Source organism: Schistosoma mansoni, chromosome W, assembly GCF_000237925.1.
Source record: "Schistosoma mansoni strain Puerto Rico chromosome W, complete genome".
In the NCBI taxonomy this organism is placed as follows: domain Eukaryota; kingdom Metazoa; phylum Platyhelminthes; class Trematoda; order Strigeidida; family Schistosomatidae; genus Schistosoma; species Schistosoma mansoni.
The window spans coordinates 44,521,631-44,535,373 of record NC_031502.1 but is presented as its reverse complement, the minus strand read 5'-3'; the positions used below and the strand labels follow the sequence as shown (position 1 = coordinate 44,535,373).

The window sequence follows — 13,743 nt, the reverse complement described above, 5'->3', positions numbered from 1 at the left end:
GAGGTTGGGGAATTAATGGATCAGGTGTCTGAGTCAGAACCATACGATAAGATTAAAGCAGCTGTAATTCAACACACTTCGGTCTCAGCTGGAGAAAGACTACAACAATTGTTAACATCTTGCGATCTGGGAGACAAGAGACCCTCTCAACTTCTTCAACACATGAAGCAACTAGCGGGCCCATACAAACTGAGTAAAGCCCTCCTAAAACAAATGTGTTTTCAATGATTACCACATGACTTTAGACAAATCCTTAGTGTCTCGGGGGAAACTGTAGCCCTTGATGATTTAGTCCACATGGCGGACAAAATGATGTGAGTTCACCACGATAGTAACTGCGTGAACTGTGTGCGACCATCTGGAGCAGCAGATATCAATTATTTAGCCTCTTTCCAAAGGAAGTTACCACAACTAACGAGTCAACTAACGTCACTACATATGACAATAGCAACCGTCCAAGCAAGACAACTAAGATCCCCTTCCAATGAAGATCTTTTTCTAGACAACGGTCTCGTTCACCGAAGCAAACATTCGAAGTTTGTTGGTATCTCAAAAATACGGAACTAAAGCACGTGTTGTACTCGACCCTGTATATTTTCTTCAACTGATACGGAAAATCGGGGAAACGACCCGGTCAGACAGTGATGGCAGCGCCTGTTTCTGGATACCATCCAAGCCATCTCTTTCAATAAGTGACCGAATTTCTGGCTCAGACTTTTAGTCGATACTGGAGCCGAATCAGCATCTTCCCACTACATCTCTCTCGACGACGGCACTCTGAGTGTAATAAATTATCCCTCGTCGCGACCAACAACACTATCATTAGAACTTATGGTGAACGGTCATTAATTTTAGACTCCGGTCTCCGCAGAAGATTTACACGGGTGTTCATCGTAGCTGAAGTCAAACAACCCATTCTCGGTAACCGACTTTCTCAGTACTTACAGCCTATTAGTAGACCTGAGTAAAAAGAAGCTAATCGACAAGAACACAAGCTTATAGGTTAACGGAACAACTACCATCAATTACGAAATGCATGGTGTCCGAATGATAAGACCGATATCTTGTCGAAACATGAGTTGATTATGAAAGCGAACGCAACACACACCACGTACAACACCATCACTACTACAAGTCCTCCAATTCGTGCCAGGCCGAGAAAACTGCCTCCACACAAGCTAGTGATCGGTGAACGAAAATTTGAGCACATGATGCAACTAGGCATCATTCGGCAGTCTAGTTGTCAATGGGCCGCGCCGCTACATATGGTCCCGCAGAAAGATCAAGACTGACGCCCATGTGGAGATCGCCGTCGTTTAAATAATCAGACCATTCCGGACAGGTATCCCATTCATCATCTATACGACTTTTACCTAAATCTGCACGGAAAACAGATCTTTTCGAAGCTAGACCTAGTAAGAGAATATCACCAAATACAGATGGCTTCTGAAGATATTGAAAAAACATCCACAATCACACCTTTTGGTTTGTTCGGATTCTTGAGAATGCTATTCAGTCTAAAAAACACAGCTCAGATGTTTCAGACGGATGAGGTTACAAGAGGTTTAGACTTAGTATTTGTCTATGTTGACGATGTTCTGATCGCTATCTCATCCATGGGGAGAACATGTTCAGCATTTACACTTCCTTTTCGATCAGTTCAAAAGTTATGTCGTAGTGAGCGATCCGTCGAAGTGCGCATGTCACCTCAGCTCTGAAATTCCTGGGACACCACATTGACTCCCATGGAACTAAACCACTCGAAGAAAAAGTCGAAGCCATTATCAACTACCCCGAGCCTAAGTCGATAAAAGCGTTCTGTCGATTTCTGGGGATGTGCAACTTTTACCGACATTCCCTCCCTAGCTGCGCGCATACTTTAGAACCCTTGACAGACTTGCTGAAGACAGATAAAGCTGCTGCAAGGGCCAAAAAGATGATGCCTTCATGTTACCCCTCTATGCCAGAGACGCCTTTGTTAAAGCAAAGGCGATGATATCCAACGCTTCCATGTTACAGCATTTAAACACTGACCCTACGATGCATCTAATCCTCTGCAGCGACACTCTCCAGGAAGCAGTAGAGGTTTTACAGCAGTGCCTTAACGACAAGAATACTTCCATAGCGTTCTCAAAAAGATTATCGCCAACTGAAGAACGTTATAGCACTTTCGAACGTGAACTCCTGGCTACATATTTAGCTGTAAAACATTTCAACTTCCTGTTACAGGCCCGTGATTTCACCATTATGACTGGTCACAAACCCCTTTGCTATTCCTTTAGCACATCGTACAACAGGCATTCTCCGCGGGAAGCCAGACAAGTAGATTATATTTCTCAATTCATTACAGACATTTGGTTTATCAAAGGCTACTCCAACATTGTCGCAGACGCCCTATCTAGAAAGAATATCAACATGATGGTAAACAACCACGATATTATCCTGGAAACCTTAGCCAAACTACAAGTAGACGATGCAGACTTGAAAGCCTGCAAAGAAAAGTCTAACTTGAACCTTAAACCTGTACCCATTCCTTTCAAAGACCCATTTATCTTTTGCGACACTTCGACGGGTAATAATCGCCCCTATGTGTCACAAGCTTGTCGACGAAAAGCATTTCAGCAGCTACATGAACTTTCACATGCAGGCATCAGAGCTACCACAAATCTCATCACAGAACGCCTCGTTTGGCCAAAAATCAATTCGGATGTTAAACGTCGGATACGTGGCTGTTTACAGTGCCAACGCAGCAAGATCCAAAAACACACTATCTGCCTAATCGGGGAACTGCCTATGCCCGACAAACGTTTTCAACATATTCATTTGGACTTAGTTGAGCCCCTGCCATCGTCAAACTCCTTCACGCACATTCTCGTCGCCGTGGATAGGTCCACAAGATGGGCTATAGCATGCCCCATAAAAGACACGTCCGCACAAACAGTTGCATCCGTTTTCCTTGATCGCTGGATATCAAATTATGGAGTACCGTCGATAATCACTGCAGATCATGGTCCCCAAATACAATCCGTCCTATTTCACGAGTTCACTAAACTTCTAGTGGTAAACCATATCAAAATAACAGCTTACCATCCAGTAGCTAATTTCATGGTTGGAAGATTCCACCTTCAATTATAAAGTTCATTGATGGTGCGAGCTGACTTCTCAAAATGTAGCGACGCTTTACCACTGGCTAGGCAAAAGCAGGACTGACATGTGCTCTAGACTGCTCGTATGGGTTTTGTGTATCATTGTGTAGATCGATAAGTTATTCTTCTCTAAAAGGTGGGCAACCAGTTATCACAATTGCCGGCCCAGGTTATAATAGTGAATAAATGCAGTGACTCTTGTGAATAGATTGAAAAGCTTGTGAATTCTTTCTTTATCAAACGAGAGAAGAAGCGTGGATGAACGACACAAACAGTCGCACATATATATTGTACTTATGCAACAAATTATATTTCACAAGATACCCGCTTACTAGTTTCGAAGCTACGCTGAAGCACTTCCAATATTATTAGCTAGCCATTCTTAAGAAATACATTTTCTATAGCTTTGCATCGGTTTCGTTAGCTTTTCTACTGGTGTGTCAATAATATGAGTCAGTCCAGGAACATTTGTCGTTTCTAAGAATGTTTTCTTTATTTCACTTTGGTATCAGTCACATTCGGTCAACTCAGTCAACGATAATCGATCATAAGTCATTTGATAATTTTAGAAATCGACTATCTTGCTTTCTCAATTGATCATCTGTGGATCATCTAACCCATAAACAATTGTAACAATAAATGCAAAAGTAGGTTTATATTTGTCAACCTGTTGTAAAACCTACTTCTCTACCGTTCTATTTTTAGGTTAAACAATTATTCAATATAGGTTCTAATCATTCTGTTTCATTGTTTCCTCTTATTATTGTATTGTGACCATAACCCATTTGTTATTGAAATAAATAGAAGAGCTAAACAAAATAATCCATAAACAATCATTAAAGTTCATGCCAATAACCGATTTGAACATTCCAATAAGACAAAAATTTATAGAACATTAGAGTAAAGCATCACATTTGTGTAAAACATTTTTTTTATTTCTAGAAGATATTTGAATAAGAAGTTCATTTTGTAAAAATGAGATATTGTTGAATTATATTGACTGATAGTTTTACAATTTCATTAATCTTTACACAATTTGTATACTATTAATTACTGTTAAGTAGATTATGCTGGTTATAAATTTATGTTGTAGAGACAATAAACTGGAAATATTAACAAACACAGGTTATTTTGTCTAAAGTATCCCATAAATAGTTTTGAGTGAACTTTTTATAAAAATAACGAACTAATAAAAACCTAATTATTTCATATCATACAGAGCCAAAATCATAGTTACCTGTCATATAAGTACTATTCAAAACTCTAAAAATTTGCTAATGGATAAAATTCCAGCGTATTTTCCGACCAACACAACCATCGTTCCACCATTTCGAAACGTTTGGGAATGTATATGGTTTCAGTTTATGAGCAGTATGGGCTAATAAGCATATAACACATTGAGGCATAGGTGACCAAGCATCTATAGTCCCATGTTCATGCCATGCGAAATATTCATTATAGGCAGTTTCATTTCTATCCAAATACTTCAAATAATCGGCAAGTTTTGCTGGGGATTCAAACTGGTCCACATGGATAAATGAATGAGGAGGAGCGACACGCTTACATCCTTCAATTGATACACCCATCACAACTGGAATTACATTTTGGCTATGTTAATTAAACAAACCAGATACAATGGTTGAATGCTTTAGTGAGGTGATGGAAATGACAAGTGAAGGGAGAGAAAATAAATTAGTCATCACAGATAATTAAACTTAATCATTCAAATCTATCTTGTGAAAATGAGTGATATGTTACAGATTACTAAAATCACGATATGTCTTGTTGAAACTAACTAAACTTCATCAATTTTGGAATACTGTTGTCATCGAACAAATACAGTACTGCACGTATCTACCAAATCAATTTCACACACTCTAAAATATATTCATCCGGTTTATTTGACTCCATGAAGATTTAGTACAGCGATAAAGTAATTTTGTTCATCGAGAGTTAGTAGCAAAATAACAAACGATATACTATGTTCATCAAATGCCACATCAAACATATAGAGGTAATACACTCAATCTATCAACTGAAAGATTTTCAAAATGTAGGAAACATCTAACAATATTATTGAAATTCGATTGTTTACCTACCCAAATGCATTTCTGAAGAGCTTTTCCGTAATATAATCAGCGCATAAACTATTTTCAAAACTCAAGTAGAATTTATAATGTTTTCCAAGTAGCGAAAAACATTGATCTTCGACTTCTCTAGGGCATATCAGAGTACCGCAAGTACCATAAATATCAATCTATGGAATAAATCGAAGAATAAGCAGTTTATTTCTCTAGCATTGAAGGAAACCTGGTATTTAAAAAATAAGTGATAAACAGAAATAGTTTGCAACCGGATGTCAGACTATATCATGGAAACTAGTTGGTGACAACAACAACGAACATTGTTACACAAAATCAGGTTGAAGAGATTGACTTGATTATTAATGTGTATACATATATATACTGATTTCTCATAGAAAATTAGAAACTTTTCAAAGTGAACTTGATGTTTTAAATTGTAAAGAAGTTGGGGAAACGTGTGAGATGCTGAAAGCAGAGGGTTCATTAGGTATTTATGAATCTGGAAGTTTTTGCATTCATGAGTCGTCTTGCTTCTAATGTTACGAAGCATATAGTCGAAATTTAAAACTGCAATGCCTATAACTTTCAATAGGACAGAACACATGTGCATCTTGAGCAATGACCGAAAATCCGTGAGATTACATTCATACTCATAAAAAGTACTATCCTACATCTACATGAATTATTACACTTGCAGGAATGCTCATAATACCAATATAGACTGAAGTTTGACTATCGCAGTCATATTCCTTTCTCTCTAGCATAAAGTCAGAACATTAGTCATTTATTTTGCTGAGAGAAATTTCAAGAAAACTGTGATATTTGTGAACTTATGCGACCACTGTATCACATCACAGATACATGTTTTTGATAGGAATAAATACATTCAAGTAGGAAGAGAGTTGAACTAATTATATATCCTGATGCTATACTCATATTTGCTTAGACCGATCCACACCATTTGACCGTATTATTTTCCTCATCAAGAAATTCAAGTCTTTCAAAACATATCATACTTTATTTCCGTTGATTTGTGTCACGCAACACATATCCAATTCATCGGTAGAATATACAGTCACACAAAAGGAATGCAGGAACAGTTACACAGTGGTTGTAAGTCTTCATTCAGTGAATGATCAAACTGGAAAGGGAGTACTTACTATGCGACCGATATGTTGGTCACCGTTGCCATAAATACCGGTTTTCAGATTTGTTAACAAGTCAGACGACAGAAAATTTGAATTTAATTACGAAGCCAAAATCCTAGCTTCATACTTTGTCGATATTATAGTACGTTCCTAATATCTATTGAGAACAATCACTAAAGTGTGTAAATTCCCTTAATTTCTACACACATTGGCTCAATAACAGTCCACATGGCAAGTAAAAATGATCATGAAAGTCACTTAGTGACAGTTATTATTTGTGGTGTAGCATTTGATAAATTGCAGCAGACTCGTACTCACTTGGTCTTGTTCTTGTCTGAACCATTTTAAGGCTCAACTCTCGTTTGAGTATTAAATGTCTTACATACCATACTAATAAATATTTTGATGAATGAATTACTAACTGTCAAAACAATGGATTGTTTTATAGATTTCAGTAGAACAACGAGATTAACCCCGTTTTCTCACTATTCGATTAGCTTTTACTCAAACCATTTTCGTAAACATGTGACATGCTGTATGTCTGCATGACCATATTATTCTTGGACTAAACAAACTAACGAAAATCTCTACATTAATTTAATCAACGAGGCAAATTTATACTCCGTCCACTCTTTAAATCGAGCTTTGATCTGATAAAAGTGTTCACCTAAAATACAACACTAAAACTCGTGTTGTCATTGGAACTCGTCACGTATCGCGACGATTCTAAACAAACAAAAGAAATGAGATCGATAACTATATAATCTGGGTTCTCACTTGAATATAACGAGACAATTCTCTGACATAAATCATTCTTGGACTTTTAGGTTGACAGTTGCTTACAAACCATGCTACCATTTTAGATTTACCAGTGGCATAGTTACGAGAAGGAAGTTTGTATTTTGTATCTGGACCATGACTAGCAACAGATGGAACATAATTGTGATACGGTAGATAAATTGTTGAATCCATTCGATAAGTGATTGTGTAGTTGATCTGAGTGAAAAACACCAAAATATGTTAAACATTTAGACATTTGAAGAATGATTTTAAAATGTCAATATGAGAAATATCTCCACGGTCTAGTCATGTACTGGTAACTACCGATTCGAGAGTTGATGTTTTCGAGTAGGTAATTGTTTCTGGTACCCTTTGAAAACGGATTAAGCCACGTCAAACTGGGTCATTTAATCGAACAATATGAGTGCATGTTTCATGAATGCCCTTTTTCTTGCGTCGAGTCGTTTGTGTCAGCAGATGATTTCTAATTAGCGAAAATACATTGCAAATAATCAGGATAGACTCAATCAATTATACACTTCGCTATTAAGAAGCAGTCGTCAATCTGCGAAGAAAATACTTCCAAACCCTACCACTGTCAGTTCAATACTTTCATAGACAGTACCTCACAGTTGCAAATTATACGATTTCATCAAGGTCTACTTCTAAATAAAGTAAAATCCATATATGTTTGTTACTGCAATATCTCAGGAGATGGATATTCATGTCGATGACTGTAGATTCCGTAATATTATTGACATTTTTCTCGACGTAATACTGTTTTACCGAAAGACATTCAGTTAAAGTTTGCACACCTAGGTAAATGTGAGATAATGCGCCTAAAAATTGAGTTGAATTCAAATATCACCCTTTACAAATTACACACTTTTAAATTTACATGCTTAACAGTGGTATATGTGTAAAGTAATAATGAACCCATCGGGTGTTGATAAATATGTGACACATCACAGTGAAGTATTGGTCCAAGTTAATCTCAGAGTTGTTTATGCTTCTTTAGTTTCCAAACATAGCTTCAGTCTGAAAATATTGTTCTGTTTTGGTTTCCAGTATATGACTAAACTCTTGAACATGTTTATAGATCAAGTGTTATTTATCTCGAGTCCTCACTGTTACCAAACGTCCTTACTTCCACAATCTTATTGAGTGGTTTGTTTAACTAACCCAAACTTTCAAATGAATGACAGTCTCGGATGTTTGACAAACTGTCTAGTTACAGGACGTTTACGTAACTCCAGGATTATAAATACAGAATATCTAGTTGCTCATCTGGAATGAACTTTCACTTTGAATTTTATAATGATATGATTTCCTGCATAAACAGAATGAGGTTGAATTGTTTCATTTTGGTCAGTGAATAAACAAGTAGAAACTCATTATTTTCTGTACTTAACGAACTATCATCTTGCTTGTAATAACCGCATATGCAAGGTGGTAGATTGTTCACAGTATTCGAACAAGAATCAAACTTCATCTCATGTGACCTCCAAAACACAGGATAATCAACGGAAAGCTAACAATATTTCAGTTTTTACGCTATATCAGTAGAGGCAATTGCTAATGTTGGAAGTGATCAAAACAACTAAGGTATGGTGAAGGAAATGCTGATCACAAAACTGTCCCATTAACATTTCCAGTGAACATAACTGGAGACTACTTAATAGTGTCCTATTGTCCAAAACTAATGACTCAATATCGTTTGAGTTACAAACAATAAATAACAGATGTTGAAAATACTACCTTATGCCAAAAACTAAATTTCGATGTTTGGTCTGATATTCTACTTTTGATGAACTTGTTGATAAATTTTACTTAATATGAGTCAATGCTGGTTTTAAGGTCGTTCACATGCAACTGATTAAACTAAAAGACGTTTTGATGAATGCTTTCACATTTCCCAGCATCTGAAGTAGGTCGAAAGTATTTAACTCACCTTGTTTTCCAATCCATCCGCGATTCTGATTGATAGAGGAGCTTCATGTACAAAAATGAACCATAACTGATTTGGTGGTCTTGGACCTTTAGGATACAAGTGATCTGTCAAGATTATAACATCGGCTTCAAGCCATCTTGATCTATCGAAAATCAGTTCACAATCACAAGCGAAACAAAATGAGAAGTTTCGAATAATATTGATATAAAGGTCTCCATAGTTAAGAATTATTTTTCTCTGCAAAAAAACAATTAATGAAAGACATACTTCAATTTAATAAGCGAAGGCTATACAGAATGATAGAAGTTTGGTCATAATATTTACAGCAAACTTTAAAATATCTGTAGTAAGTACTGGTAATCATCTTCATTTAGATAGGACTAGGAGGTCTGAGTTCATGACGAATCTGACGGCAATAGACAGCTCATAGACTTTACCTCTAGAGAAATTCACTCAACAATTGAGATATATGAATAACATATATGTGAATAACATATTACATGCGATGAATAAATGGATATTATTATTATTAATTTTGTACAGAAATATAGGCATAGTGTCTCTAAAGGTATTAAGGACAGTTGTCTCAACATAATCCTGTGATTATTTCCTCATCTTTCGTTAACTGTATTTAATACTTAAATTATTCTCACAATTTTATTCCATTCAAAACTTAACTTAAGGCAGCACTGCATATTAGTCATTTCGGCATCTGCAATCAATTCTAAGTTCACAAACGTGATTACTGAAAATCCATTTGTCTTAAAATTGGCTACATCTTCTGAATAATAAAGCGGTTGCATAGGTGTAGAGTTTGATGACCAGTTATTACAAAGAATATTCTACATTCATATTTTCTTGTGGTAAAAGACTGCTGAATACCGCTGTTCATTTGATTATTTTTGTGGAAGAGACCTTTAGATAGCACTTTCAATAATACAAAGATTCTTTGTATCGATACCCATTTTAATATGAATTATGAAAACGTGTAAGCTTTCTGAAATCTAATGACTTTAATGCACACAAGAATATTAAATGGTTTTAACATCCCAACAATATGTGACGTTGCTTCAACGATTGAAGCTGGGATGTCAACTCAGTTTAATACTACCTGACCTTATATTATTTACTGCCAACATAGTTTTAGTTTAATTGAAGTTGTGTCCAACTCTAATTGATGAGACAGACACGGAAATTTCTTTTTCGTAATGACGCTGACCAAACAACCAGAACATTAGTACAACTTGAGTGTTTCCAGTATCGTAATTAGGTAAAATAAAAGTCTGAAATAAGGAGATCGTCATTAATACAATTTGATTAGATTAAAACACACAGTTCATACCATTATCTTTTCTTAGTTTATATTGAAGAATTGAGATCATACAAGTGATGTAATCATTATGATTAGAAGAGTCATTCAAAGAAACTCACGGCAGCTGGAGCAGATTTCACTTTATATAATTCTTCAAGATCTTTCTCGGTAAATCCGAGTGTAATTTTGTTTTCATACTTCTCCATTTGTGACGAAACATAATAGGTTTGATTTAAATTACCCGTCAAACTTGAATAACTTTCATGTAGTAATATATTGTAGAAGAAATCACCATTATTTCGTGATATGCCGAATTTTTCATCCCATTTGTATTGAAATAGTAATCGTGTCAGTTCATAACTTATGAATATTATGACTGCAAGTTGAACTACCCGTACAACTAAATGCCTAGTACGCTTCATGAGGAAATGGAATTGACTAAATGCTTTATTCCATCCCTTGTAATTGACACAAAACTGGATCTGTTAACAAGAAGTAAATTTTCAACCGAAGTTAAAGAAAGATTATCAAAATGAAAATACTAAACAAAGATGCAAGTGGTTTAACGTCTGCCAAACAGTTCTAATTTACAAGTGGTCTACAAGTTAGACACACGTGAGTATGACCGAAGGTCCTAGGTTTGATATCCTGTGAAATCTTAGGTTAACACTTATGAGGAGAGTTATACTATAACCGACCAACTACTCAGGGCTTCTTATTTTCTAATCTTTTGTCTAGCTAAGAACAGCTGGTGAATTAAACTACGGAAAATTATCCAATTTCGTAAATGAACAGCTTCATCTATGTTGCTGGTAGAAAATAAATTATGATAAAAACTGTTCGTCATTTTCTCCATTCCTTTTAACTTGAATTTTTAAAACAGTTTAGATATTAGCCGGTTTTGCATTTCATAAACCTAACATAAGTATATGAATACGTGTGGACAGAATGAACATTTTGTTTGAACACTAATTTTGATGATGATCATTTAGTCACTTTAGTACTAACCGCTTTTACATATTTCACAAAACTTAATGAGTTAATTAAGAGAATCATCTGGTAATTATCTTCCTGTGCTTTCATAATGCATCTAGTGTTAAATAATAATGAAGTTTGCTGGTTTCTCAGTATTGGTAGGATGATAAGAATCACACTTTGATATTCCCGTTCCCATTACATTCACTGAAACTTGATGGTTATTGACGTTGATCGGAATTCCAGTAACATAATTTCTAATATCCAAAACTAATACTCACAATCACGGACGTTCTTCTCGTTCATTATAATTTCCAAACAAAAAAATTCACTTCTAAATAGTTATGATGTTATCTGAAATTGCTTCTTTCGAAAGGAAGTTTCGTTGTTACTTCACCGTTTATTTGGATGTATGAAATATATTCAATCTAAATTTGGGTTCTATTTGATAAAAATGAATATTATTGTTCAAAATGAAGAGAGAAATAATTGTTGTGAAAAACAAACTCCATTTAGTAAATTAAACATACCTGCTGTTTTGTAGTGAGCCAATTCAACTGTTGTACTTGCTATAATTTAGATATTTAATCCATTATGTAAATTTATGTGTGAGTTTGATTGAGTGCATGTCTGCACATCAATCTTTAATCTTTTGTTTCATTGGTTGTAATCAAAGACAATTAATAATTTATCCACAATCAATTAAAACTTATAAACCATATATTGATTGTTAACACTCACACACACTCTCATTTCCCTGTGTGTATGCTCTCTGCATGCTTTGGGATTCCTTTTAATCATTGACAATAAACTGTCTCCAAAACTGATGTTCAAGCTGTTGAATAATCACGAGTGTATTCGTAAAACTACCAGATTTAATCTGCATCAAATACTCAGTTAATAAGACACTAATTATTAGAGTCAGATATATTGAGGAATTAACCTCTACAGTTTCACAAATTCTCAAGATGATTACAATTTCAATAGTTCTTGTATTAATAATTATATACAATTGTCAATCGCAATCCGATCAATATTTTTAAAGTAAATTTATAAACTTAATGAGCTCTTGAGTTAGACAGAACACATCAATTGTCTTATTGAAGAAGTAGATATTTACTTTAATTCAACTCCTTCTGCGTTACCAAATATACATTACCTAAATATCTTAAATATGAAAGTTTTAAAACCAATTGATCATTCATTAAAAACATGGACAAGTAGTGTAAAAACTTAAGTATAAACAATGAAGTATCATTTGAATAGTTGTGACTGGTGATAAATAGGAAATGATAGATTTTTAATGGGAAGATAAGGTGTGTGTATAATTTGAATAACTGAATCCTTAATACAATAGATAATCAAAAGAAAAAATAACAATATTAATAGTAATAACAATGGAATAATGACTTTTCTATCACAAACTAGGTATCGATATGACTTTCAGATAACTTATCCTTCACTTTGCCGATATAATATCTCTCCAAAAACATGTAGAACACTTAAGTTTGTAAATTTGAATTTTCCGGAATATTTTGGTTATTATACACCAAACACTTCCTCTGGTTCCATTAATATGTAGGGTCAATAGAATATCTCTGAACACTACCCAAATAATCCCTTAAGCTGAAATTAAGGCCGTCTTAGAAGATTATTTACTAGATATTGAACTGTTTACTGAACTTCTCTAAATAAAATGTACAATGTGTTAGCTTTGAATACAAAGAGAGATTGGAGTTTCATAAAATGATACAACAAAATGATCAGAAAGTTAAGGACTTTATACTTGAATTACGGAAACAGGCTGCGAAGTGTAATTTCGGAGAACAATTCGAAACTCAACTTCATGATCGATTGATCTCTGGGAATAATATTCCGATGTTAGAATGAGAATTAATTCAGAAACTCAAAAAGTTAGTTCAAGAAATTAAAATATCATGTATTATTATTAGGCAGTCAATGAACTTGATTTTCAGTCAGTGAAATTTTTTTAATATTTTGCTTAGCCGTCATGATGAACCACAATTTCAGGGTAGCTGAAGCTGGCGTTTGTCTAATAATGGTTCTCATTCTCGTGGAAATATGAAAAGTAATTCAACGAAGAATTGCAAAGCAGGTTACAGAAGTGAAAACAGGTTTGGTAAATGTGTAGTGACCGGCCAGTCTCGATAAGAACTCGATTGGAACAATAGAAACAATTATTATTATTGTAACCAATTGTACCAGTGATTGTTTTACTGTATTTGTTTAACTGTATCAGACTCACTTCTTGTTTCGCTATCCACCTTGTTCCGTTCGAACTTTCTTACGCTCTGCCCATTTCACCTGTACCCGTTGGCACGTCTCG

The 13,743-nt window shown here is 35.0% G+C and overlaps 1 protein-coding gene across 1 annotated transcript in view; it reads left to right on the top strand.

Annotated features, from left to right (window-relative positions):
* Nucleotides 1-5,337: 5,337 nt before the first annotated feature.
* Nucleotides 5,338-13,743, top strand: part of Smp_099090 (putative alpha(1,3)fucosyltransferase) — a gene marked incomplete at both ends in the record, with an annotated part of 26,075 nt that continues 17,669 nt past the window's right edge. Inside the window, 2 exons of the mRNA XM_018789836.1 lie at nt 5,338-5,429; nt 7,170-7,328. Of these exons, the coding sequence (XP_018655239.1) occupies nt 5,338-5,429; nt 7,170-7,328 (251 nt within the window). The remainder of the gene's footprint in view (nt 5,430-7,169; nt 7,329-13,743) is intronic.